The 22,735-nt window shown below is 34.1% G+C and overlaps 3 protein-coding genes and 1 pseudogene across 21 annotated transcripts in view; all 4 read left to right on the forward strand.

The window, feature by feature from the left end:
* Positions 1-48: 48 nt before the first annotated feature.
* LOC147410602 (uncharacterized) lies at positions 49-12,715 on the forward strand. 11 transcript variants are annotated; one of them, XM_086437413.1, is made up of 7 exons: positions 49-2,446; positions 2,623-2,790; positions 2,865-4,116; positions 4,196-4,293; positions 4,378-4,436; positions 11,350-11,472; positions 12,241-12,715. In XM_086437413.1, the coding sequence occupies exons 4-7, from the start codon at positions 4,233-4,235 to the stop codon at positions 12,313-12,315; spliced, it is 318 nt and encodes a 105-aa protein (XP_086293539.1). In that variant the 5' UTR covers positions 49-2,446; positions 2,623-2,790; positions 2,865-4,116; positions 4,196-4,232; the 3' UTR covers positions 12,316-12,715. The 11 variants fall into 11 exon arrangements, with proteins under 11 accessions (XP_086293539.1, XP_086293557.1, XP_086293573.1 ...); XM_086437431.1 differs by adding an exon at positions 11,775-11,851 and having other exon boundaries at positions 55-2,446; positions 2,865-4,293; positions 11,957-12,715; XM_086437447.1 differs by adding an exon at positions 11,802-11,851 and having other exon boundaries at positions 55-2,446; positions 2,865-4,293; positions 11,957-12,715.
* Positions 4,452-11,332, forward strand: LOC147410603 (cytochrome b561 and DOMON domain-containing protein At4g17280-like). 8 transcript variants are annotated; one of them, XM_086437352.1, is made up of 7 exons: positions 4,452-5,043; positions 8,825-8,966; positions 9,509-9,543; positions 9,634-9,693; positions 10,174-10,353; positions 10,579-10,707; positions 10,804-11,332. In XM_086437352.1, exons 5-7 carry the CDS (start codon positions 10,291-10,293, stop codon positions 10,927-10,929), a joined length of 318 nt encoding a protein of 105 aa, XP_086293478.1. In that variant the 5' UTR covers positions 4,452-5,043; positions 8,825-8,966; positions 9,509-9,543; positions 9,634-9,693; positions 10,174-10,290; the 3' UTR covers positions 10,930-11,332. The 8 variants fall into 8 exon arrangements, 6 of the variants coding, with proteins under 6 accessions (XP_086293478.1, XP_086293451.1, XP_086293437.1 ...); XM_086437343.1 differs by lacking the exon at positions 4,452-5,043 and having other exon boundaries at positions 8,126-9,543; positions 10,804-11,015; XM_086437334.1 differs by lacking the exon at positions 4,452-5,043 and having other exon boundaries at positions 8,129-9,543; positions 9,634-9,762; positions 10,804-11,014.
* Positions 12,716-13,114: 399 nt separating the features above from the next.
* LOC147410604 (cysteine-rich receptor-like protein kinase 2) lies at positions 13,115-14,582 on the forward strand. The gene is made up of 3 exons (XM_086437464.1): positions 13,115-13,126; positions 13,458-13,608; positions 14,091-14,582. Exons 2-3 carry the CDS (start codon positions 13,465-13,467, stop codon positions 14,196-14,198), a joined length of 252 nt encoding a protein of 83 aa, XP_086293590.1. The 5' UTR covers positions 13,115-13,126; positions 13,458-13,464; the 3' UTR covers positions 14,199-14,582.
* Positions 14,583-21,035: 6,453 nt separating this feature from the next.
* The window catches only part of LOC147410605 (lysine--tRNA ligase-like), a 40,081-nt pseudogene continuing 38,381 nt past the window's right edge, over positions 21,036-22,735 (forward strand). The window contains exon 1 of the transcript XR_015177098.1: positions 21,036-21,437. The product of XR_015177098.1 is annotated as a lysine--tRNA ligase-like (transcript). The remainder of the gene's footprint in view (positions 21,438-22,735) is intronic.

The raw sequence follows: 22,735 nt of genomic DNA on the forward strand, positions 1-22,735 counted from the left end.
AAGATCTTTGTTGCACGATCTGAAACAGTACAGATTTTGGATTTTAGCTTTTTTTGGATTTTAATGTTTTTTGTTAATTTAGAATTTAGAATTTAGAATTTAGAATTGATAAATTTCAACTTAAGAATTTTATGTTTTAGTTAGATTTTATGAATTTTCATTATATATATTTCATAATTTTTCATATATATTTTTTTTATTGTTTTCAACAATTTTGGAAGTTTTCCTTTGTCGATTTAAACCTATAATCCAACTTTGTGACGATTTTTGAGACATAGTTGACCTAGAATCAATGTTGGGTTGGAACCTCATTGTATCATATATTTGTCGAAATCCAAATCCTTGATCTAGACCTAAAGTTATTGGATTGGATTTTAAGTTTGATTGGATCTATTAATAATCCTATCACACTCAATGAAAGAAAAAATAAAAAAAACAGTCTAATGTGCACGCCACCCAACAGTGTGAGGATATATGTGATAATTGAATCTTTTTACAGTGCATATTATAGCCTTCCACAGTCAATCTTCTCTCCTTTGATCTTAAATAGTGCACATGACTTGGTACCAAAATTTGTTGTCTTTGTTTCCCTATTACAGTGCATATTATAGCCTTCCTTAATATTTCACTTCTTAAAGTTTCAAAACACATTTAACTTATCAGATAGCAACCCTTTGCATCACACTGCATGTACTAGCTTTTCTAGACTAAGAACTATGTGCATGCTAGGCCTATTTAATTGTGTAGTTGCAATGTGCCTGCTACCAGGACTGCATTCTTGAGTCGAGCCTTCAAAGAATTGAATCCAACTTGTTTAGGATAGTTTCTCCAATTCAAGCACTTCACACTGTTTTAATCTTTGATGAATGGAACTAAACAATGTTATCTTAAACGAGTTTCAAGAAAGAAGCAAGCACACCGCACCCCATGTGATAATAGATTATCACAATAGGTCCAAGATTGTCTTTACTGGCAAGGTTCAAGTCATCTACCATAAGACCATCTGATACGTGATGATAAGTACCCTTATGTATAATCCGGTTACCTTACTAGAATGAGATTTCACGATGATCATTGAGTCATATTGATTTAATCTCAACTCTCTAGTTTCTTAATGAGGCTGCAACTTGCCACTTAATTTAAATCTAATGGCTGAAACACAGATTTCCATTAGTTTTCATTCTCATTGAAATCCCATAAACTGCCAATACAGAGATTTCACATGGGCAATGAGCTTTACTTTTTTCCTTTTCCTGATTAGTCATACTGCATGTAGTATTATTTGGAGATGGACTCTTCCAATTCTGGTTCTCTATTAGAAGATTTTCCTTTTGTTTAAGTTAGTATTGTAATAGATACGCGCTTTCGTCCAAGAGAAACGCTTAATTGGGAAATACTTTAAGGAAATCAGCCAGGACATGGGGAAGTATGTCTTCGGTGGGAAAATCTTGATATTAACAAGTATGTGTTGAAGAACAGCAGCGTTACAACACATGGCAGAGACCAACTTTAAGGTCTTTGCTCGCTCTCATGTTTATTTTCTTTTTCCAATGGGTTGAACAACCCAGGCCTGTCTAGCCGCTCTCATGTTCCAACTTTTGGCTGTAATGGCAGAGAGCAACATTGGGGATGGTACGTGGTATCATTGTTGTCTCTAGTTTTTCATCAATTATATGTATTAAACTTCAAATATGGTTGGTTTGTAATTCATTCACACACTAATGAGAGGGAGTTAAATCTTGTCTTGAAATTTGAACACATTTATATATATAATGCTTCAACTTGGTGCAACTACATATCATCAATGCTCCTCCTTTCACTAGGGAGTGAGCAGTGAGTGTATGAGTTAGTGTGTGTTTGTGAGGGAAAGATAGAGAGATGGAGCTCAATTAACATGATTTCATAGAAGAATTACTAGCTCTAAGAAGAGAGACATGGGAGACTTCCCCTAATGGACTGAATGAGTTCTTCTCTAATGGGTGGAACTTAGATTTTTTCAAAGAAAACCAAACTATGGTTCTACCCAATTCATCGATCCAAGAATTTGACATTTCGACAGAACCTGGTTTCGATTTTTCCTTCAATGAAGTTTACTGCCCATTTCCAGATGGATTCTCAATACCAGAGATCAATTCATCAGGTCAAAAGCACAACACACTTCTATTTCCAATTCAAGAAGATATCCCATTAATGATGGAGGATGAAGAACCCATTTTACTCAACAGTGATGTCAAGAATTTGGAGAGAGACTAATAATTGTAAAGTGGAACCAGTCCAATCTACCGAAATTCCAGTTTTCGACATGGGTATGTCTCTCGAGAGAAAGAACGGAGTTAAGAAGGTGGAGGGACAGCCATCGAAGAATTTAATGGCGGAGAGACGGAGAAGAAAGTGATTGCACGATCGCCTCTCGATGCTTTGATCAGTTGTTCCGAAGATAAGCAAGGTAATCAATCAATGGGGTATTTGTTGATTCATCAATTATTTAGATTTATCTTTGTTTCCAATTATGTTGGACTACTTATTTTGTTCTTGAATTTGGCCTAGTTATTCATGCTCATTTTATTGAAAATATACACATTATTATAAGTTAGATTGTTGATCAAAATGGACTTTAATCAGATGGACAGAACATCTATACTTGGAGATACCATAGATTACGTGAAAGAACTACTAGAGAGAATCAAGAATTTACAAGATGAAATTGAAGTGGGTTCAAATCAATTGAACCTAATGGGCATCTTGAAGGATTTAAAACCAAATGAAATCCTCATCAGGAATTCCCCCAAGGTATGATTTCTGATCTAAATATTAAAGACCCCTTCGGTGAATGTGGAATCGATTTATACCCAATTTATGTGCAGTTTGATGTGGAAAGGAGGAATATGGATACCCGGATCGAGATTTGCTGCACGGGGAAGCCGGGCTTGTTGTTCTCGACCGTAAACACCCTTGAAGCAGTAGGCCTAGAGATTCAACAATGTGTTATAAGCTGTTTCAATGATTTTTCAATGCAAGCTTCTTGCTCAGAGGTATTAATTTTTAAAATTAATTATATTTTTGTTCACTTTAAATGTCTTAAATTGGTGTTTTTTTTTTCAAGGCTATTGATCACTTTAATGTTTCCTTTTATATATTCTTGTAATGTGCGATAGTAGTTGCAGCAAAGAACACTACTTAGTTCTGAAGAGATAAAGCAAGCATTATTCAGAAATGCAGGTTATGGAGGGAGGTGTCTGCAGTAATTTTGAAGTGGTTGCTATTCATCAAAGCTATCTCATACCCTATTAATGTAATATCTATTGCTTTAAGTTCGAGATGTTTTTATTAGTGTTAGGGGTTGTTCTGTTTCTCCAAACACATATATCCCCCCTCCTCCCCTCCCCCACAAGAAAAATAAAAATAAAAATCTTGTTTTAGTTATTAAATTGGGTGGGAATGTTTTTAGAATTCCATGAGACTGGGACAAAGTACCCCTAAGTAGTTCTTATTTCTACAATAATTAACCAACTTCAAATAGGTGGCGCTTTGGATTTTCTAATAATAAATTGATGGAAGAATACAAGGAGTTCCTTGAGCTAGAGGCTGCTGCTAGGTCTTGTAGGTGTCTCCTACTGTCCTTAATGCATCATTTGTGCTTGGAACATCTGTACTTCGTTTTTTTTCTTTGAACTTTCACACGCGCACACACACACACACACACACACACATATATATATATATTAATAAGTATGACTTCCGATTAACATGTTGGTTCCACTTATTTTTCTTTCCAGCATTTCATGATATAAATCAGCAAACTTTAGAGGCAAAGCCTTCTGGAAACAGTGCAGTTTCTTTTCAACAAAGTTCAATAGTTTCTGTGGTTGGTGACGGTTCTTCCAAAACACTAAACTATGGTAGTGATAAGCATATGAGACATCTGAGCTTGGGACAGCAAGGCAAGGGAAGGATAACAGTTCTGAAATTGGTACGGAAGATTTAGTGTTGGATCATGACTTGACAACTTGAATGGAGACGCTTGTTAAGTACGGGATGTCTAATAAGGATAATGGTCTTTTTATGGGAAACTCTATTTTAGAGCAGCACGAAATGCTTGCCAGAAAAGAAAACAGTGTTAATTCATCCTCCCATCCATTAATTAATTTTTCTTCCTTTTTCAGATAATTTATTGATATTCGATATGCTCATTTAGGGGATTTGCAAATCAACAGGAGACGGCTCATAATATAATGGACATGGCAACGGATGCTGCCTTCAAGACCAAAGAAACTATGATCAACACTGCCTCTGGTCTGATTTATCATCATTTTTTAACTTAATTAAATTAAACAGGATCTTATCTTAATTAATTGGTGATGTGATTTGGTGTTATAGAAGCGGCGGAATTGGCAGCAGATAAGGCTGGTAAAGTATCAAACATGGCTTATGAGAAGGCTGCACTATGTGAAAAACGCAAATTTCCATAAAAAAAATTGTTGGGCCTGGCCCGTCGAGTTTTAAAACCCAAACTCGGCGGCCTGTGGACCACGCATTTTACTGTTTCTCTCTCTCTCTCTCTCTCTCTCTGTTACTGTTACTGTTTCTCTTTCTCTGCCTCTCACAGACATCGATCGATCGATCGAACTCGCCCTTTATCTCTCACTCTGTTACGGTTTCTCTTTCTCTCTGCCTCTCTCATAGACATCGATCGATCGACCGCTCACAGTCTCTGTCTCGGTCGACCTCGCCTTTTATCTCTCTGGATCGATCGATCGACGTATCCATCACTTTCTCACAGTCGCTATCTCGATCGATCGACCTCTCTTTTTCATTCTCTCGATCGATCGACCTCTCCATCTTTCTCTCGCAGTCTCTTTCTCGATCGATCTCTTTTTCGATCTATCTCCCTCGATAGATCTCATCTCCCACTCTATTTGATCGATCGATCTCGATCTAGATTGGTCAGAGATAGCTCGAATTGACCTGGTTGGTCACAAAGAGACTCTCACCTGCTGCATCACCTCACGCAACAAGCTAGGAATCATTACGACTTTGGATTAGGTATTCTCTCTAATCCCTCTTTTCTTTATATAGACTGTATTAAGATTTTTCATCCGATATATTTAGATTTGGATTGAAGATTTAGGTTTTTTATCCGATGTATTTAGATTTTGATAGAAGATTTAGGTTTTTTATCCGATGTATTTCGTATCAATCTCGATACCTAGAATGGAGTTGCAGTGATACAATCTATTGTAATTTTAGATTTTGATATAATTTTAATATTTCCCCGCATATTATGTGATCTTCATATCCCTGTTGTAATGAGACATGGTTGATCCAGAATCGATCCATTATCTTATTGAATATCAAATCCTAGATCTAAACTCTAATGGATTATTAGATTGGATCATATTAGATTTCAGGTCCAATCCAATCCATCTACACCCCTAGCAGGGAGGGAATCCGGTCACTACAAACAGAACATATAAAAATAACTCAAGCCTTAACAATGGCCATCATCTTATTGTAACCCCTCCTTCTCGACCATATACAGACATGTATAAGTATTTGTGATAAAGCTTCGATGTAGATAAGTATGCTGCTGCTGATACAAACAGTTACAAATACAAGCTACTAAGCTAAATTGTACACATCCCTTTCAATCAGTCTACTCTCTTATTGTATAGTATGCTAGTCTTGTTTTCCACATTGTTATTTCTCCCATCAATATTCAAATCCCTCATTCCATATCCATGTATATCAACAATAATAGAAGTTCTTTGAGGGTTTCCTGGTAGAATATTAAAATAGGAGGAAATATCCCAATTCCATATATCCAGTAAAGCTAGTCCACCACCAGCTTCCACATTGCAAATGTAGGATAGGAGTAGGGGATACTCAATTGGCTATCTGGCAGACCCCATCCAATACATGCTAACCCTACAATTTTAATAGAAATTATAAAGATTTTCTTTAGGAAATGTTAAAATATCAATCCCATAAAAAAGGAATTCTTTTCTTCTCTACCCCACCCTTCCCAGTGCAACTCCAAATATGATTTAAGTACCTCAGAGCTTACATAGTTTCTTTGCCATCCTACAATTCCTTGCAAAGAACCTTACATTTTATTGTTCTGTTGTCCAGATCAGTATAAAAGGAATTCCAAGATGATCATAGCTAAGAATATATCAAGGTTAAGGGCACACAAACATATCGAAATTCCTCAATATACATAGATGAAAGCTCCTCATCTGCTGCAGGTCTCACCTCCGTACACACCTGAACCAATATAGTCACAATGAAATGTGGGTAAATCGCTAGTACAACATACATGAGCACTTAAAGGACACATACTCATGGGGCCCACATGGGGATAAGTCGAGGACTGGATTTTTTCTTTTGGTGAAGAGGAAATCATCCTCACAAAAAAAATCAGATTTAAGATCATTCTGATATTTTTCTAGACATATTTTTCTCTCTATCATTTAGTCCTATATGGGACAAGTAGATATTCTTTTTCTACCTAATATATAGATTCTCATGATTTATATTCTTAGTTGTTTAAGTGTAAGGCTATAAATAGTCTAATGCATCGCAATCGGGCATTTGTTTGTCTATGTTTAGTGCGCTTGAACAATCTTTTGAGATGCATTCTTGGCATTGCAGAGCTGAGGGACATTTTCTATTTGTCAAAATCTCATACCGATATTGATTGATTAATTGACCATTAGTATGTGTTGGATTGATTCAGTCTCACTCGGGCTATGTCATTTTCATTTATTTTTTTAAATCATTGATGTTTGGTTGAGTGCCAATGGAGTTAACTTTTATTTTTAATTTGTAAGTAAACCACTAATCTTGCACTTTTTTTTTTTATGTTATTTTCATTGGTATATTTTCCACAATTTTGAAATTTTATAATGGTTAATGTTGATTGGTTTCCCTGGTGTTCTTTAGCTGTAAGTTGCAATTGGGTTTACTACAACTTATACTATAACATTATCATTCTTAATATTAGAGAGAATAAGCATTGGTCATTTTGTTGATATTGGTTAGGAAAGGTTCCTTATTGGGGATTGTTTAGGATCATTTATGTTTCCTATTTGGACCACAACAATAGATGATTTTCTTGCCAGTAATCATATTTAGCACCGAGGCTTAAATTTGCTGACTAGGTGTTGGTTGTTTTCTTGTTTGGAGAATATTATGCACAAAAAAAAAAAAAAGGTGACATCCTGTTGGTGAGAGTTCGATTCAAATGCTTCATCTCATTTTGTGTCTTGACTTGTAAGAATTTTTTCCTTATTGTGGGTTGATCTATTGCAAAGTGGGAGGGGGGGTTCTGACCTGGGAGAGATTCAAGAGACTATTAACCTTTTGGAAAACCCTATTTAAGCTTTACTACGATTAACTATGTTGGAAAATCTATTTCGAATTCAGATCAGGTGCAATTGATGGTTTTATGCGTGTTGGTTATGGATGTTGGGAACTATATCGTTTATGGAGAAAGATGCTTCAAAATGAATATGGGTATTGAGATGAGGTGCAAGTGGGGAATTTTTAAGAAATGAGGTTTGGAAAACTAAACATAATGGGGTAAAGAAGTCAGGAATATTGCCTTGGTCTCATAATTAAGATCTTATTCATTGTTTCTTTAGTTTAATAAGCTTCACCAAACAATTGAGATGGTTTGAAAAGACCTCTGCAAGTCTTTTAGATTAAATAAAAGTGAACCTTGTGAGAGGAGCCCACTTTACAGAGCTGAAGTGTTTTTTTTTAATATAAGCTAGGGACTTGTGATCTTATTCTTCTAAATGAAAATCTTATTGAGCCAATCTGATGGAAAACTTATGGGATGTCAAAAGTGTGAGGTGCATTATAGTTTTCCACATCCGTGAGGTTGGGTTTTTAAACATTTTCAGAGACAAAGACTTAATAATGCAAACTCATATGCATAGAAGAAGAATGTTTAGTTTTAAAAGAAAAACTGTTTAGTTTATGAATTTTCTTTCCAATTTATCCATAAAGAAGTACATATATATATGGGGGCGGATCAAGGGACATATGTAAAAACAATGGTTGTTCAAAATATGGGTTAGAGGTTTTGGATTGAGCTGATTTTTTGTGAGGATGTTCTCTATGATGAGAAGATTATCCTCACAAAAAATCAGCTCAATCTGAAACTTGTAAGTCCATCAAAAGTGGTTTACAAATTATTCGTGTGATGATTCTCTTTTTCTTAGTGAGATATAGAGGGCATTCACTTGTGCTTTGTCAATCTGTACCTACTTTTGTTTGTAGAATTTTTACCTCCTACGTACAGAAGGTTGTGATCATCCCACCAAGTATTTAGACACTACTTCCTTTATATTTTCTCTCTTGTAGATGTGCTATGTTAATTCTTCTTCTTCCTAATGTATTGGCCAACACCAACACCCATGCCCACGCCCAAACCTCATCCCTGGAAGTGGTTGGTTGGATTATTATTATTTTTTAATTAAAAATAACTGTGGCCTTTCATATTATAATTTTTTCTAAGGGGCACTAGATTGTAAATTGTTCAATACAGTAAGAGAAAAATTAGCACATGTGTGGCTTGGTATGGCATTATGGCATCAAACTTAATACATCAGTGACTATCCTATCCAAACTCTGTTAAATGGTACCCACCAAAAAGCACTAGGGTTTTGTACGATAGGCAGAGACCTAGCATTATATAAGTGCTAAAGTGCCTTTATTTAATTCTAGTATCTATAAACAAGGAAAATAGTGGAATTGCTAATGATTATTGATCAAGTGGCTTCATTATTCATCACTTACATGGGCATGGATGATGCAGTTTGCAGTTTTGACCGTTCTCTTATAAATGCTCCCGGACCTTGTGTTCTCTTTGCCACTCCTGGGATGATCAGTGGCGGTTTTTCACTTGAGGTTTTCAAGCAATGGGCTCCATCAGAAATAAATCTTATTACACTTCCTGGGTACCCTCTTTAACATTTATTTCGATTCATGATTAACATTGTTTTCAATGTGTGAGTACCTTCGGTAAATGGGGAATCATAATTGGATGGGTCTCACTTATGAGATTTTCTATGCTAAATGGAAGACTTGATCGGATGAAAATGAACATATATTTCTTTTGATAAGTATGTGGTAAATTGGATGGTTTTGATAATCATATATTGCAACAATTTTTGTTGGAGATCTCTTAGGTGGTATCCATCAAATTATTTGGTGTTGTACTTGTGTGTATTTTGCCGCTTAAGATGGTAGAGATGCTCCTTAAGATCAACCTTTTAGTAACATTAGATTTCTCATTTTCAAAATTTTGTTGTCATTGTACGTTGTATTCAATTAAAACCAAATATGGATTGGTAGTATAATAAAATCTGAAATTAAGTGTGTAGTTTAGGTATATTTTTTACATTCATATTGCTCGAAAGGTTAACTGCCCAACCCATGAAATACCCAACTGGCAAAGATTATATCTATGAAAAGCTGAACAAAGACTGTGATGTTACAGATATAGTGATCTTCAAGGCTCCCCCAGGCCTGCAGGTACAATATGCAACTTTACTATGCAGCCTTATTCGTGCGATATATGTGATAAAACCCTTCGAAATGACATCATTTAGTTACTTTGTGCAGGAAAATGGTTTTGATGTGTTGATCAAAAGAATTGTAGCCAAGGCAGGAGATTGTGTTGAAGTGAGCTTTCCCCTCCAAATATAAGCTATCACTTTTACTCTGGAAGATCCTTTTGTTTTACTCTTTTTGGTAATGGGTTCCACTTCTCTGCATGTCCATCACTTGTAATTTCAGCCCACATTCTTGAACTACTCGAAATAAGTCCCTGTAAGCACTCCAATCATATTGCTTAGGACCCTTAGCTTCTATTACACCCCACCACACATCCACCATGACCCCATCAACATCTACCCCTCTAAGATGCTTGAGTTGTTTCTCAATTTCATCTTTGTTTTCAAAAACATTATCAACTGTCACCACACCCAACTATTCCACAACACCCAATTACATAACCAAAACAAAACAAAAACAAAAACAAAAAAACATGACAACATTAGTATTTGATGATATATGTTCATGACCAACCTTAGCATATAGTAAATATTAAATGCTTATGTTCCAAAGTTTAAATGATACTTACTGGTAACATGACAAATACAGGGACATAATTAGCCAACATGCTGTCTTTCTGAGTGAGTAATGTTGGTGCCTGCATTTTTTTGAAGAAATAAAGAAAATGGTCTTAGCTCTTGGGGGGTTTCCTTTGTGAGAATAACAATGGAGATGCTAAGCTTTGTTGAATCAACATTGCTTTATAATGTTGGAGGCAATCATCATCAGGTAGATACCCTTATCTTCAGGACAGAGACCTGTACCTGTAAAGTGGACCCACCTCGGTCCTATAGCTAAATAAAAAACTAGATTTACTGTGGCACATACATTTGCTTTAATGAGACGTTCCAAAAATATCAAAGATTCCATCATCTACCCCTATACTGGAAACATGAAACCAGCGTCATATAGTCAGCAGATCCAGCTTGGTTTTATCTTCATATCTTTTGTCAGAGTTCTTCCTATGTTATTGGAGTTGCCGGATGGGCTACTGGTCTTCAGCTCGGGGCCAATTCGAAGGGTTTGGTATACAAATCTCATCGGAATATTGGGATCACTCTCTTTTGTTTCGCAACATTGCAGGTAATTATAATTGTTCCTAATTTGTTCATTGTTTCTTATTTTAGGCATATTTTCTTAATCAATCATAACGAGTTTATCATTCTTTGTGTTGTGCAGATTTTCGCATTGTTCCTAAGGTTAAAGGAGCACAAGTACAGGATTTACTGGAATTTTTACCACCATATTGTTGGATACTCCATCCTTGTTGTTGGTATCGTCAATTGTTTGTGTTTTGTGTTCTAAATTAAATAAGGATTGTAACATAAATAGCTGTATATATATATCATATACTGCTTTATTGTCAGTTATTTGTAGCTTCGACAGAATTTTCGATCTTAATAAAGAGGTTTACATGTATATTAATTTTCGATCTTTTATTTTTTCTTTTTCTGATTTTTTTTTTATATATTATTTCGTTCATTGTGATTGGTGAATTAGAGGACCGTGTTATTGTTTGTTAAACCTCCAAATTTGACAGTCATACTCTATGGATTTTTTTTTGTTTTTTTTAAGTCCATTCTCCAATAATTTGATAGTCCAAGGCCGTCAAAAAAAAAAATTCTACAAGAGAATATTTGACGAGCATATTTGACGGGAGGGTCCGTCAAATTTCTCAAAATTTGACGGGCTAAGACCGTCAAATATGAGCCTTTTTCACATAGTGCTGGAGAGGCAAAAGAAGCTATGAAAGATGCGATGAGCGGTGGTAAGGATAAAGATCCGAAACAAGAGGAGGTGGATGCCAAAGAGAAGGCGTCGCAGGCAACTGGCGAATTAGGAGATCAGGTGAGGAACGTTTATGAGTTAGAAGTAAGGCCTATATATATATGTTTTGGTGATGAGATCAACACGATCTCATCAAAGACTCTTTGCTTGGACGGTTGAAATTACTCAATTTGAAATGTTTTTTGATTTCTAAAATTAAAATATAGTCCTCCTGTTCTTTAGAAAATTTGTGGAAAGAAAATGCCACATCGGCATGTGATCGAAGCCCAATCTGATTTCAATTCCTACTAAAATCCGCCAAGTAGACACCGTTCCTATAGGAAAATAAGATGTCTGTGTGGCACATGTTTTTGGTGTTACAGCTTACAACATGGTTCTCAACTCTACAGTCTGAATTCTGAGCCAATGAGAGAAATACTTTGCTTGGGTCGTATAGGAAGTAAGATTGGAATTCCTCTGCATTCTGGTGAAGCCACTGCTAATAGATCTCGATTTGGATTTGCACGGATCTGTTTAGAGATTGATTCTCTTTGTAATTTTTCAGATTGTTTAATCCTGGAGAGGGAGAATGGGACTAAGTTTAAACATAAAGTGGTTTATGAATGGAAACCAAAGCCGTATAAGGTTTATGCAACATTCGATCATAGTCAAGAGCAATGTCTGAGAACGAGTTTAAAAAAAAAATTGTGGTTATGGTTTCAACCTGGGCTGCAAAGCCAATTGTGAATGAAGGTAGTAAGGAGGCTCAAAATGATGCTGTTGTGGTTGAAGTAGCTGCAGATATGGGCGAGGAATTGAATCGTGCTAATGGAGGACCGTGTGTTGCAGATTCAGCCATTGTTGTTCGAGAGGGGGAAGAAGGTAATGACGTGGCAGATAAGTCAACAAAATCAGAAAATTTAGGCGATTTGAGTAGGAAAACAGTAGGTGGTGGGACCCAACTTGCATCTCAGTCAGCTTGTTTGAATCTACTTGGTGTGAAGGGTGCAAGCAGAGATTCACCAGGATCAAATTCAATGCTCTTGGCCAGCATAGTTGCTGGTTCAGTTCTTGCTGGGGAGCTCTCTCTCATGTCTGCCATCGCAGCAGGCTAGCTTGTTAATAGCCACATGAAATACAACAGATCAAGCAAGGATGTAGTTCTCTTCGTACTCAGATTTTGTTATTCAATTTTCTCTTATTTTTTCTTCGATTTAATGTGAAGTTGGGTCTATTTCAATTTCAAGATATTAATTGATGAATATTGATTCAATTTTCTCTTTGTTCTTCAGTCAATATGTATGCCCATCATATTCTTGTTTAATGATTTTTCTTTTGTTTTTTATTTTTCTGATTTTTTTTATTATTATTTCGTTCATTGTGATTGGTGAATTAGAGGGCCGTGCTATTGTTTGTTAAACCTCCAAATTCGACGGTCATACTTTATGGATTGTTTTTTTGTTTTTTTTTTTTTTTAAAATCCATTCTCCAATAATTTGATAGTCCAGGGCCGTCAAAAAAAAAATTCTACAAGAGAATATTTGACGGGCATATTTGACGGGAGGGTCCATCAAATTTCTCAAAATTTGACGGGCTAAGACCGTCAAATATGGGCTTTTTTCACATTGTGGATTTGAGATAATTATTGGCACAACAGAAGGTTTGGTCTACTTGCACGAGAACTCAAAGATCAGAATCATTCATAGGTTTGGTCTAGTGTAATTGCAGGAACACTGTAAGTATGTATACCTTTAGAATAGTTGTAAAGTGAATTTTCGTTTGTTAGAATGATTTGAGCTCTATAACTACTCCTAACTTTAACATCCTTGTGATTCATCTTCCATAGAAAGCATCATGCAACTATGCAACCTCCTGGGGGGATGATAAATTTCTTTCTCCACAAACATTTGGTCTATGTGCACACATGCACGTATAACATATTTATGCCCCTAGACAAGAACTGCCCACAACTAATCTATCTACATGAAGGTGTTTAGGTCTGATGTGTGTATATAATGGACTATGTTTATGATGACTATATGGTTTTTTATTTATTTAATTTACAGTGGATATATGGCTCCCGAATATCTAGCCCACGGTCAGCTAACAGAAAAGGCAGATGTGTACAGCTTTGGGGTACTTTTGATAGAGATTGTAGCCGGGAGACAGAACAACAGGAACAAAACCTCTAATTACTCGGACTGTCTCTTAACAGATGTAAATTCTACACTTATATTTCATTGACATCATTTACAATGCCCTGCACCAAAGTTCTCACACTTGTATTTGTTATACATAACCAAACCATCTCAATTGACTTTTTTTATTATATGCCATGTGGACACCGTTTCTAGAACGGAACACCTTACCTGATCCTGATTCTTACTTATAACACACCCAACAATGGAAATAAATATGTCATCAGAGGTGCGGATAACTATTATATTGTTTTAATGACTGCTCCACCTTGTCATTTACTTCTCTCAAGAGGCTCTTCAGTTTGGGTTTTTGAGCTCTAAATGTTGCCACTGCTCTGTTCTTCCTCTTTGTTTTTATCCCTTTTGTCTCTAATTGTTTGTTTGGCATGTTATAAAAATAGTTGGTGTGCCAACTATTTGGCAAACACGATTTGTCATATATATATGATATTGAGATTCATCACTTTATCTTAAATTCAATTATGGGTGTCTGGTGAACAGATATCGCAAGCATGCAGGCCAGTGATGAAGACCATAGGGTTGTGGAGTTCTGTCAAAGCTCTAGCGAGGGGCTATGAGTACGTGATGGCACTAGTGATATTTACATGACTTGAGAGTGCAGGGAGCTGCTTGTTGTTGTCGAACTTATATGCGGATAATGGCGATTGGGGAGACGTTGAAAGGTTGAAGAAGATGATGAAGAGGAGGTTGAGAAGAAATAATGGGTGCAGTTGGATAGAGATTAGATAACAAGTGCAGAGAGCATTATCTCCCTAATTTCTTCCATAGGAATCTGAACTCAACCTATTATGGAACCACTTTCATTAAGTGATACCCAAACTATTACAATCGAGGGGAAGTCATTGTCGTATCCCCTTAATTTGTTGTGACATTGTAGGGTCTTCTATTGGATCTCACATTCTTTTTAATAAAAAAATTATTACATTGAAATGGATAATAGAAATGATGATGCAGCCTCAATTTGCACTTTTTAGATATTGAATAATTTTTTAATTAAAAAAAAAAAAAAGCTCGTATTGTAAAAAAAACAACGGTTAAAGATCGTCGTTTTTGCCGACTGTCAAAGACAGTTATTTATACCGTCGTTTTTGCCGACTGTCAAAGACAGTCTTTTTTACCGTCGTTTTTTCCGACTGTCAGGGACAGTCGTTTTTTAAAAACCACTCCTTTTTAAACGACTTTTTTTCCGACTGCAGGGGCAGTCATTTTTTTCAAAAACGACTGTCTTGGACAGTCGGTTTTGACGCATTATGACGTAGTGTACATCTTAATTCTTGCTAATTGATGCATCTTCTATGACATAGATCAATACAAAGCCTACCACATTACAAACTTCTATCAAATTACTTGTAGAAAATACATCTAAGTGTCTTGGCTTCCTCATCTAACATAGTGATGGCTTCTTTAGGTATTCAAGTTTGCCTTCTATTATGTTTTTACTTTTACTTCTAAAAGTTACATTATTCACAGGCCACAATTTATCAACGAAAGGCTTTGGATATCAATGAGAGAGAACTAGGACTTGACCATCGAGATACAACGAAGAGTTATGGTCTCTTGTAGTGTTCTATTATAGGCTTCAACACAGAGTTGACTCTGAAGTAAGTTCTGGTCCCTATACATATACTAATTTCTTAGTTTGCACTGAGTATTTATTTAGTTTGATTTAGGTGCTTGAGAAAAATTAATTATATACATATCAATGTATGCCTCTGTGATACTTCTTTCTTTTTTTTTAATATTTTTCCATATTTGCTATTCTTAAATTTAGTATTTTATAGAGAGGAAATTTTCCACATACCATCAATAAAGTGTCTGGATGGGTCCTGGTGCTATGCTGCTTGGTTTGAGTTTGACACTTCATATAACCATTATTACCATAAGTCTCACAATTCTGGTTTTTCTTAGATTTTGGTTTTATGTTTCCTAGTTCTGGTTCTAGTCTATTTAGATGATAGAGACTAAAAAGTATATTTGTTTTTCTATATTTTGCTAAGGTGGTTCAAGAGATACAAATAGGAATTCTAAAGATTGACATTGACACTAAATTCAAGGTTTCCACTTTCTATAGTGTAGACACCTCATTTTTGCATTCGCCTGGTTAATCACGCGACGGTTCCTAATGATGAATGATCATTCCAATGTTTTATTTGTTACTAGATGTATTTCAGAAATTCAGATGATGTATCTCAAGCAAACAAAACTCTAGAAAACTACGCTACGCTAGGATAAAATGACCCCAAAAACATAGAAATCATCATACTACAGACAAACAGAAGCTTCACGGTAAAAATCACTAAAAAATGACTAAATTACCAAAATACCCCTAACATCAAAACATCCCTATAGCCTACATAACGCTTAGGAAAATCCTTTCAAATACATAAAACAACAAATCGAAACCAAATAAACCATTTTGCCAATTTTCACAAAATTTGATAAAATTACGAAAATGCCCCTTATAAAGTTCACGATTATTTCGCACAAGAAATTTCATAAATGACACAAACCAATATTTCTATTGAATTCCTTATGAAAAATCGATTCCAAAACATCCTAGAACATCAAAAACTGACTTAAAACACAAAAAGTCTTCTCCGAGGGCAAAACGGTAATTTTACAATTTTAATAATTAAAAATTCTGAAATTAATAATTAAAACATTACTTAATGTAAAGTGAAATCTTAATTAAAATCTTAAAGTCAATCAAGTAAGACTAAAGTTAAGATCTTAAAGTCCATCAATTAAGACTAAAGTCAATCTTAAAGCCAATCAAGTAAGATTAAAGTCAAAATCTTAAAATCAATCAAGTAAGACTAAAGTCAAAATCTTAAAGTCAATCAAGTGAGATTAAAAGTCAAAACCTTAATAGAATTCTAATTAAATAATAACTCTATTTAAAACAATCCTATTAAATAATAACTCTATTTAAAACAATTCTAATTAAAATATAACTCTACAATTATAATTAAACAATAACTTTCTCTAAAAGAATTATAATTAAACACTAACTCTATCTAAACAAGCACTTAAAAAAATATATAAATAAGGGATCTTACAACCTATTTTCGTATGAAAAAATAAACCCTAAGAAAAGAAGGTCAAAAAGCTTCCCTAGCCTCCCATAAACCTTGATTTTGAAGCCCCAACTCTTTGCCTAACATCCATACCCCAACATTAGCTCAAAAAACACTTAGAAACCCTTCCAAAACACCCCAAAAATTCATAAAAAATTAGAAAAAATCATAAGGAGATACTTTATTTTGGAGATCCGAAACAAATCCAGTGACAGAACGAAGCGAGGAGTGCTGTACGAAGAACTATTCTACCAGATCTGAGGGAACAAGACCGTTGTCTTTGTAAAGGTAAAGATTTAAATTTTTTTTATTGATTAGGTCCTTTTAGCAATGTAGTTCTATTTAGGAATAAGTAGAGATCGGCATTGGCCGGGCGGGGTTGGTGCCTAACACCTTCCAACCCCGTAATGTGATCCCCAGACTCAGTATTTTTTTTAGTAGATTAGTTGTTTTTATCCGTTTCGAGTCTATATTCGGTTCCTAGACCATAATAACTAGGTGGCGACTCCCAAACCTCAAAGGTTAAAAGCGGATCCACACACACCACGGATCGAGGGCGCTTTCATATAGTTTCTATGTTTTCTTCATCCAAGTATTAGTCATAGTGTTTGATGGTCCTAACTTAACTAGAGATGAAAACAGATAGTATTGGTCTCTTTTTTACTTACCTATTTCTTTAGCTCGGTTTGTATTGAATTTTTCTGCTTTAGATTGTAAAGAAGGTAGTTTTCACTTTTCAAAATCTTCCAAATATCCAGAATTTCATTTATGTGAGTTATATCTTGATTGATAGTATTTATGTATCAATTTTTTTGCTGATGCTAGTTTTTTTATTTTATGTTAGGGTTTTAATGGTACATGGGTTTGATTGCTTTTTTTGTTTTTGTTTTTTTTTTTTTTCTTTTCAAACAATTTTTTTTTTCACCTACAAATGATTTTGGGCAATTAAGCTTTCTATTTCTCGTTTATGGATTCGCTAAAAAATCCCATGAATTCTTTTTTCTAATTTTTTTTGTTTTTTTTGCTTCCATTCCTTTAAATGTTTCTCTTGTTCTATAACAAAATGTGTCTTGTCGACGATCTTGCAGATCCAATATTTTTAAGATGACAAGACAATATGATGATACGGGAAATTAAAACCCAGCAAAGAAAGTCTAAGGTTGGCGATATGATAATTGGGCTTGGGATGGTGCATCAACGATTGACAACTTCGCATCTTTAGTGAGAAGTAGTTTTGAATTTTGAACCTGTGTTTTTGTTTCTCATTCTTAATTTTAGTTGAACAATTTGTTTTACTATGTTGTTTTTAAATTAGTCGATATTGCAATGATACGTTATTTGTTTAGTTTTTAATTGAATTTAATGTGAATTGAGTTTCTTGGATGGTTAAGATTTGGTTTCTATGAGTGATCTTTGTTTCATGAATATTTTTTTTTTTTTTTTATGTTTTTATTACTGTTTCGTTTGTTGTGATTGGTGAATTAGAGAACAGTCCTATTATTTGTTAAACCTCCATATTCGACGACGATAGACCATGGATTTATTTTATTTTATTTTCTGAAGTAAATCCTCCAATAATTTGACAGTTCAAGGCTGTCGAAAGAAAAATTTTACAAGAAAATATTTGATGGGCTGGTCTGTCAAATTTCTCCAAATTTAACAGGCTAAGGCCATCAAATATGAGCCTTTTTGCATAGTGCATCTCCTCCAAGAGGTTGGATAAAATTAAGTTGAATCCAAGGAGGTCCAGAGGTAGTTATATCTTAAAAGATGAAGGAATTTTCAACAGAGGAAGCTGTTGGTTCTATGGAAACACTTCCAATAAAACAAATGTTGAATTTTCATCACATTCAGATCTTTTAGAGCTGGATTTGCTCCTAGTGGTGAAAGCATTAAAGGGTCATTCTTTCCCATGGAAAGTGAGTTCAGTGACGCATAAAACAAAATTGATCTTATCCAAGCTTTGATGGAGTATTCGACCAGTTTGGACGAATGCAATGGAGTTGCAGATGCTCTTGTAGATTTTAGATTATGTTGCCGATCTTCTATAATTTTTTCTTCTTTGGAAGACTTCCCATGTTAGTTAAAAAAGCTTTTCATGTTGATAGATTGGGTCTTTCCTTTCTTGTATAGAGTCAATCCACTTGAATCAAAGGCCTAGTTACATGAAGTGGTAAATGAACACTAGCCAAATAAGTGTCTCCTCATTCACAAGATTTCTACCTAATCACCCAACTATTTACTTAAAATTGCCTCGACCATTTTTCACTAAATAATGAAGAGGTTTTCTGATTAGTAAATGGGAGATTTTCTAAGAAATGGGAGTTGCCACCTAGTTTAGGTCTAGGAACCAAAAATAATTCCAAATATATCTGAATCGGTCCACAGATAAGAGAAATGAGTAAGGGGTCAGATTACGGGTTTCAAAAGGTGTTAGGTACCGAACCCGCCCAATCGAGGTGATCGATTTCTATTACGATTAAAAAATGTCTTATGGTCAACATACAAAAACTAAAGTCAAACTAGGGTCCAATCATCATCAATCTATATCGGATTTGCTAAACGAATCTTATGACTAAGATTATTCAATTATTTAGATTATTCCTCGAATTTTACATAATAAGGGAGAATTTACGAAAAAGCCTTCTATATCCCATGATATAAAGCCAACTACAAAATCCCATGCAAATGTTTTTCAAATCAATAACAATGAGAGTTTGCAAAAATTTTCTAAATTAAAAAAAAGTTAGAAATGTGAAATTTCTAAATTGGTAACTTATGAGGTTTCTAAATTAGAAATATGAAACTTCCCAAATTAGAAATTTACAATGATAAATTCTTCAAGATAGAAAATTACGAAAAAACATGAAATTTTTGAATTAGAAAGCTACAAATTTCCTTGAACATGAATTTTTCAAATCAGTAAAATTCTCAAATCAAGAGAATATAAACCACGAAAACTTTCCAAATTGCTAACATATGACTAGTAGTAAACCTTTTAAATCAAGAGAATTTAAATCATGTATAACTGTCAAACTGGTAATATATGAGCATAGCAACTTTCCAATTCGATAACATATGAATAGATGCAAAATTTTCACATTTGAAGGTTTCCATATGCATCCAACTTCTAAATTAAGAATATGAGGATATGCATATAATTTGCAAATTTTCGAAATAGTCATCATCTAAAGCATGCATAGTTACTAAATTATCCAATAACTTATTGCAAACATAAAAGTTATCAGAATGATTTATTTTCTGTCCAAGCAACAATATTCGTTAAATTGATAAATATATTACATGTTGGAAATTTTGAATTAGTGAAAAATATCCTAACATACAAATTAATCCCCAGTTTGATAATTAAATCATGAATATTTTCCAATGTGATAAATATAACATCACTTAGAATAATTCACAAATCACCCACAAATATATCATATGTTAGGACCTATTGAATTGAACGTTATTTAATCCTAAACATGAATAATTGCAAAAGTAGTTCGGATTGCTCTATTCACCAAAAGAATTTAAACCTCAATTTCATCATATCAACATAAGCATAGTAATCATGAATTTCATAATAAAAAAAAACAAATCCTTATAAAATAATGAATCACGAGGAAGGATGAAAGAAAAAAAAAAAAAAAAAAACTCTATACCTCAAACCACCTAATTAATATAATTTAAAAATAATAGAAAAACACTAATACAATGAAAAAAGAGAAATTTACCAAAACGGTACAGTTTTCATAATTAATTACCAAAACGGTAAACTATAGCAATTAATTCCGAAAAAGGTAATTTTACCATTTTTGGAATTAATATTTTTTACTAAAACGGTAAAAATAGTAAAATGTATTTTTTTTTTACCAAAAATACCCTTTTTTGTTTTACATATGTATTTACCATTTTAACCTTAGAAATAAATTAAAATCCAAGTAAATCGTTCTCTTCTTTTTAATCTTCCCAACACTAAATAGAAATATGAAAGAGGAGAGGATTGTTTTTTTGAATTTTTGTCAAAAAATAAAAAAAGGTATTTTCGGTAAAAAAAAATTACATTTTACTGTTTTTACCATTTTGGTAAAAAATATTAATTTCGAAAATGGTAAAATTACCATTTTCGGAATTAATTGCTACAGTTTATCATTTTAATAAATAATCGAAATGTGGTGCATGTTTTGGTAAATTTGGCATGAAAAAAAGAACAAATAAACAAGAACAAAGAACAAAACATGAGGAAAAAGAGAAAAATAAATAAATAATATAACTCTAACAAACTTACCTTGATGACGGAAAGGGGGCTTCTGTGATTCCACTCAAAATACTGGGAGACGTCAGAGAATGTAAGAAAACGACAAGATGATGGCTACTATTGGGAGGTTGAAAACGTTGCCGCTTGGTGGATTGAGAGAAGAAAAAGACCTGCAGTTGTTGCTGCTATGCTGAGGTGAAAGAGAAAAGAAAAAAAACTTGTAGATGTTGCTGTTGTGCTCGGGCGATAGAGAGAGGAAGAAAAATTTGCAGACATTGCTGCTGTGTTGTCGATCAAGGAAAGAGAAAAAAAAAATTGACTCTGTATTTAAAAGAAGAATGAGAGTTGAAAGTGGGTGTGCTGGGGCGTTCAAGAGAAAAGAAAGGTCATGGTAATGGTTGTATGAGGGTGTTTAAGAGAAGAGAAAAATCATGGCAACGGCTGTGTGGGGGCATTTAAGAGAAGGAGGGGAACATGGTTGCTGCCCAGGTAAGTCTGTTTCTTTTTTTCTTTTTTCTTTTTCTTTTTCTTTTCTTTGCTTCTAGCTACCAGCTGTCAAAGGGGATAGAGAGAGACAACGTGGGGGAGAGGAAGAGAAAGGCTGGCAGAGAGAGATCAGAGCAAGGCCAGCAGAGAGAGAGCTCAAAGAAAGGCTAGCAGAGAGAGAGAGAGTCCTTCAGCCAGTTAGAAACGTTCAGAGATTTAGAGCTGCCACTAGGAACGTATAGAAAAAAGGATCTGAGGGAGAGCCATTAGAGAGAGCAGAAGACCTGAGGGAGAGCCATTAGAGAGAGCAGAAGACCTGAGAGAGAGCCATTAGAGAGAGAGAGGACGTGAGAGACAACTTTTAGTCGGAGAGAAGGAGAGTGTAGAGAGAGAGAGAGAGAGTCATCCAGATGTGAAGAAGAGCCCCTTCTCCAATTAGAGACATTCACCCTGTTTTATAGTAGCCGTGTTTCTATTTTTGTCCTTCTAATTTTTATTTTTTTATTTCACTCCCTTTTTACACATTTCTTTTTATGAGAATTGGGGTGATGATCCCACGTTACTAATACCATGATAATCCTCCATCGATGAGTTGTGATTGATCAATATTTATATTCTTTTTTTTTTTTTTAATTTTAAATGATCGCTTCAATTTTAATTTCTAATTTTGTAAGTTAGTTGATTTGTAATTTGAAATTTTTATTAATTGACTAAATTTTAGTTTCAATTTTCAGCGTTTGTGTTTTACTTCGAATTTGATTAGATTGGTCGATTAAATTTTAATTTAATTTTTGATTGATTGACTTTAATTTTTGTTTAATTAGTTGATTGAATTTTTAATTTTTATTTTATTGATTGATAAATTTTTATTTGAGTTTTTAATTTGATTTTGAATTTCAATTTGATTTTAATTGATCAATTAATTTTTAATTTGGATTTTTAATTTGATTTTAATAAAATTTTAATTTGAATTGTTCAATTAATTTTAATGTGATTTTGATTTTGGATTTTAATTTGATTTCGAATCTCAATTGGTCGATAAATTTTTTAGTTTGATTTCATTTTGATTCGTTGAGAAATTTTCAACTTTTTAAAAATTTATCATGTTTTCCTAAGAATGAGGTCTCTAGGTAAAAGTTGGATATTGAGGAGCATTTCAATCATGTCTGTGACTTCTCATAAATTTCTTTGTTTTCATCGTTTTGAGTCTCACTATACTCAAAATCATATTCTGAAGGCAATGGAGATACTTTCGAGATTTTTCGGAGGTCCGAAATTCATGAGGGGTATTTTTGTCATTT

The sequence above is a fragment of the Akebia trifoliata genome, chromosome 1 (genome assembly GCF_017979445.1).
Source record: "Akebia trifoliata isolate Shusen 1 chromosome 1, ASM1797944v1, whole genome shotgun sequence".
Classification (NCBI taxonomy): domain Eukaryota; kingdom Viridiplantae; phylum Streptophyta; class Magnoliopsida; order Ranunculales; family Lardizabalaceae; genus Akebia; species Akebia trifoliata.

Coding starts and splice junctions, on each gene's coding strand:
- LOC147410602 (XM_086437377.1), top strand. CDS start 12,069: ATGTCTGAGAACGAGTTTAAAAAAAAAATTGTGGTTATGGTTTCAACC.
- LOC147410603 (XM_086437311.1), top strand. CDS start 8,767: ATGATTATTGATCAAGTGGCTTCATTATTCATCACTTACATGGGCATG. Junction 8,967..9,428: donor AATCTTATTACACTTCCTGG/GTACCCTCTTTA, acceptor ATTGCTCGAAAG/GTTAACTGCCCAACCCATGA.
- LOC147410604 (XM_086437464.1), top strand. CDS start 13,465: ATGGCTCCCGAATATCTAGCCCACGGTCAGCTAACAGAAAAGGCAGAT. Junction 13,609..14,090: donor CGGACTGTCTCTTAACAGAT/GTAAATTCTACA, acceptor TCTGGTGAACAG/ATATCGCAAGCATGCAGGCC.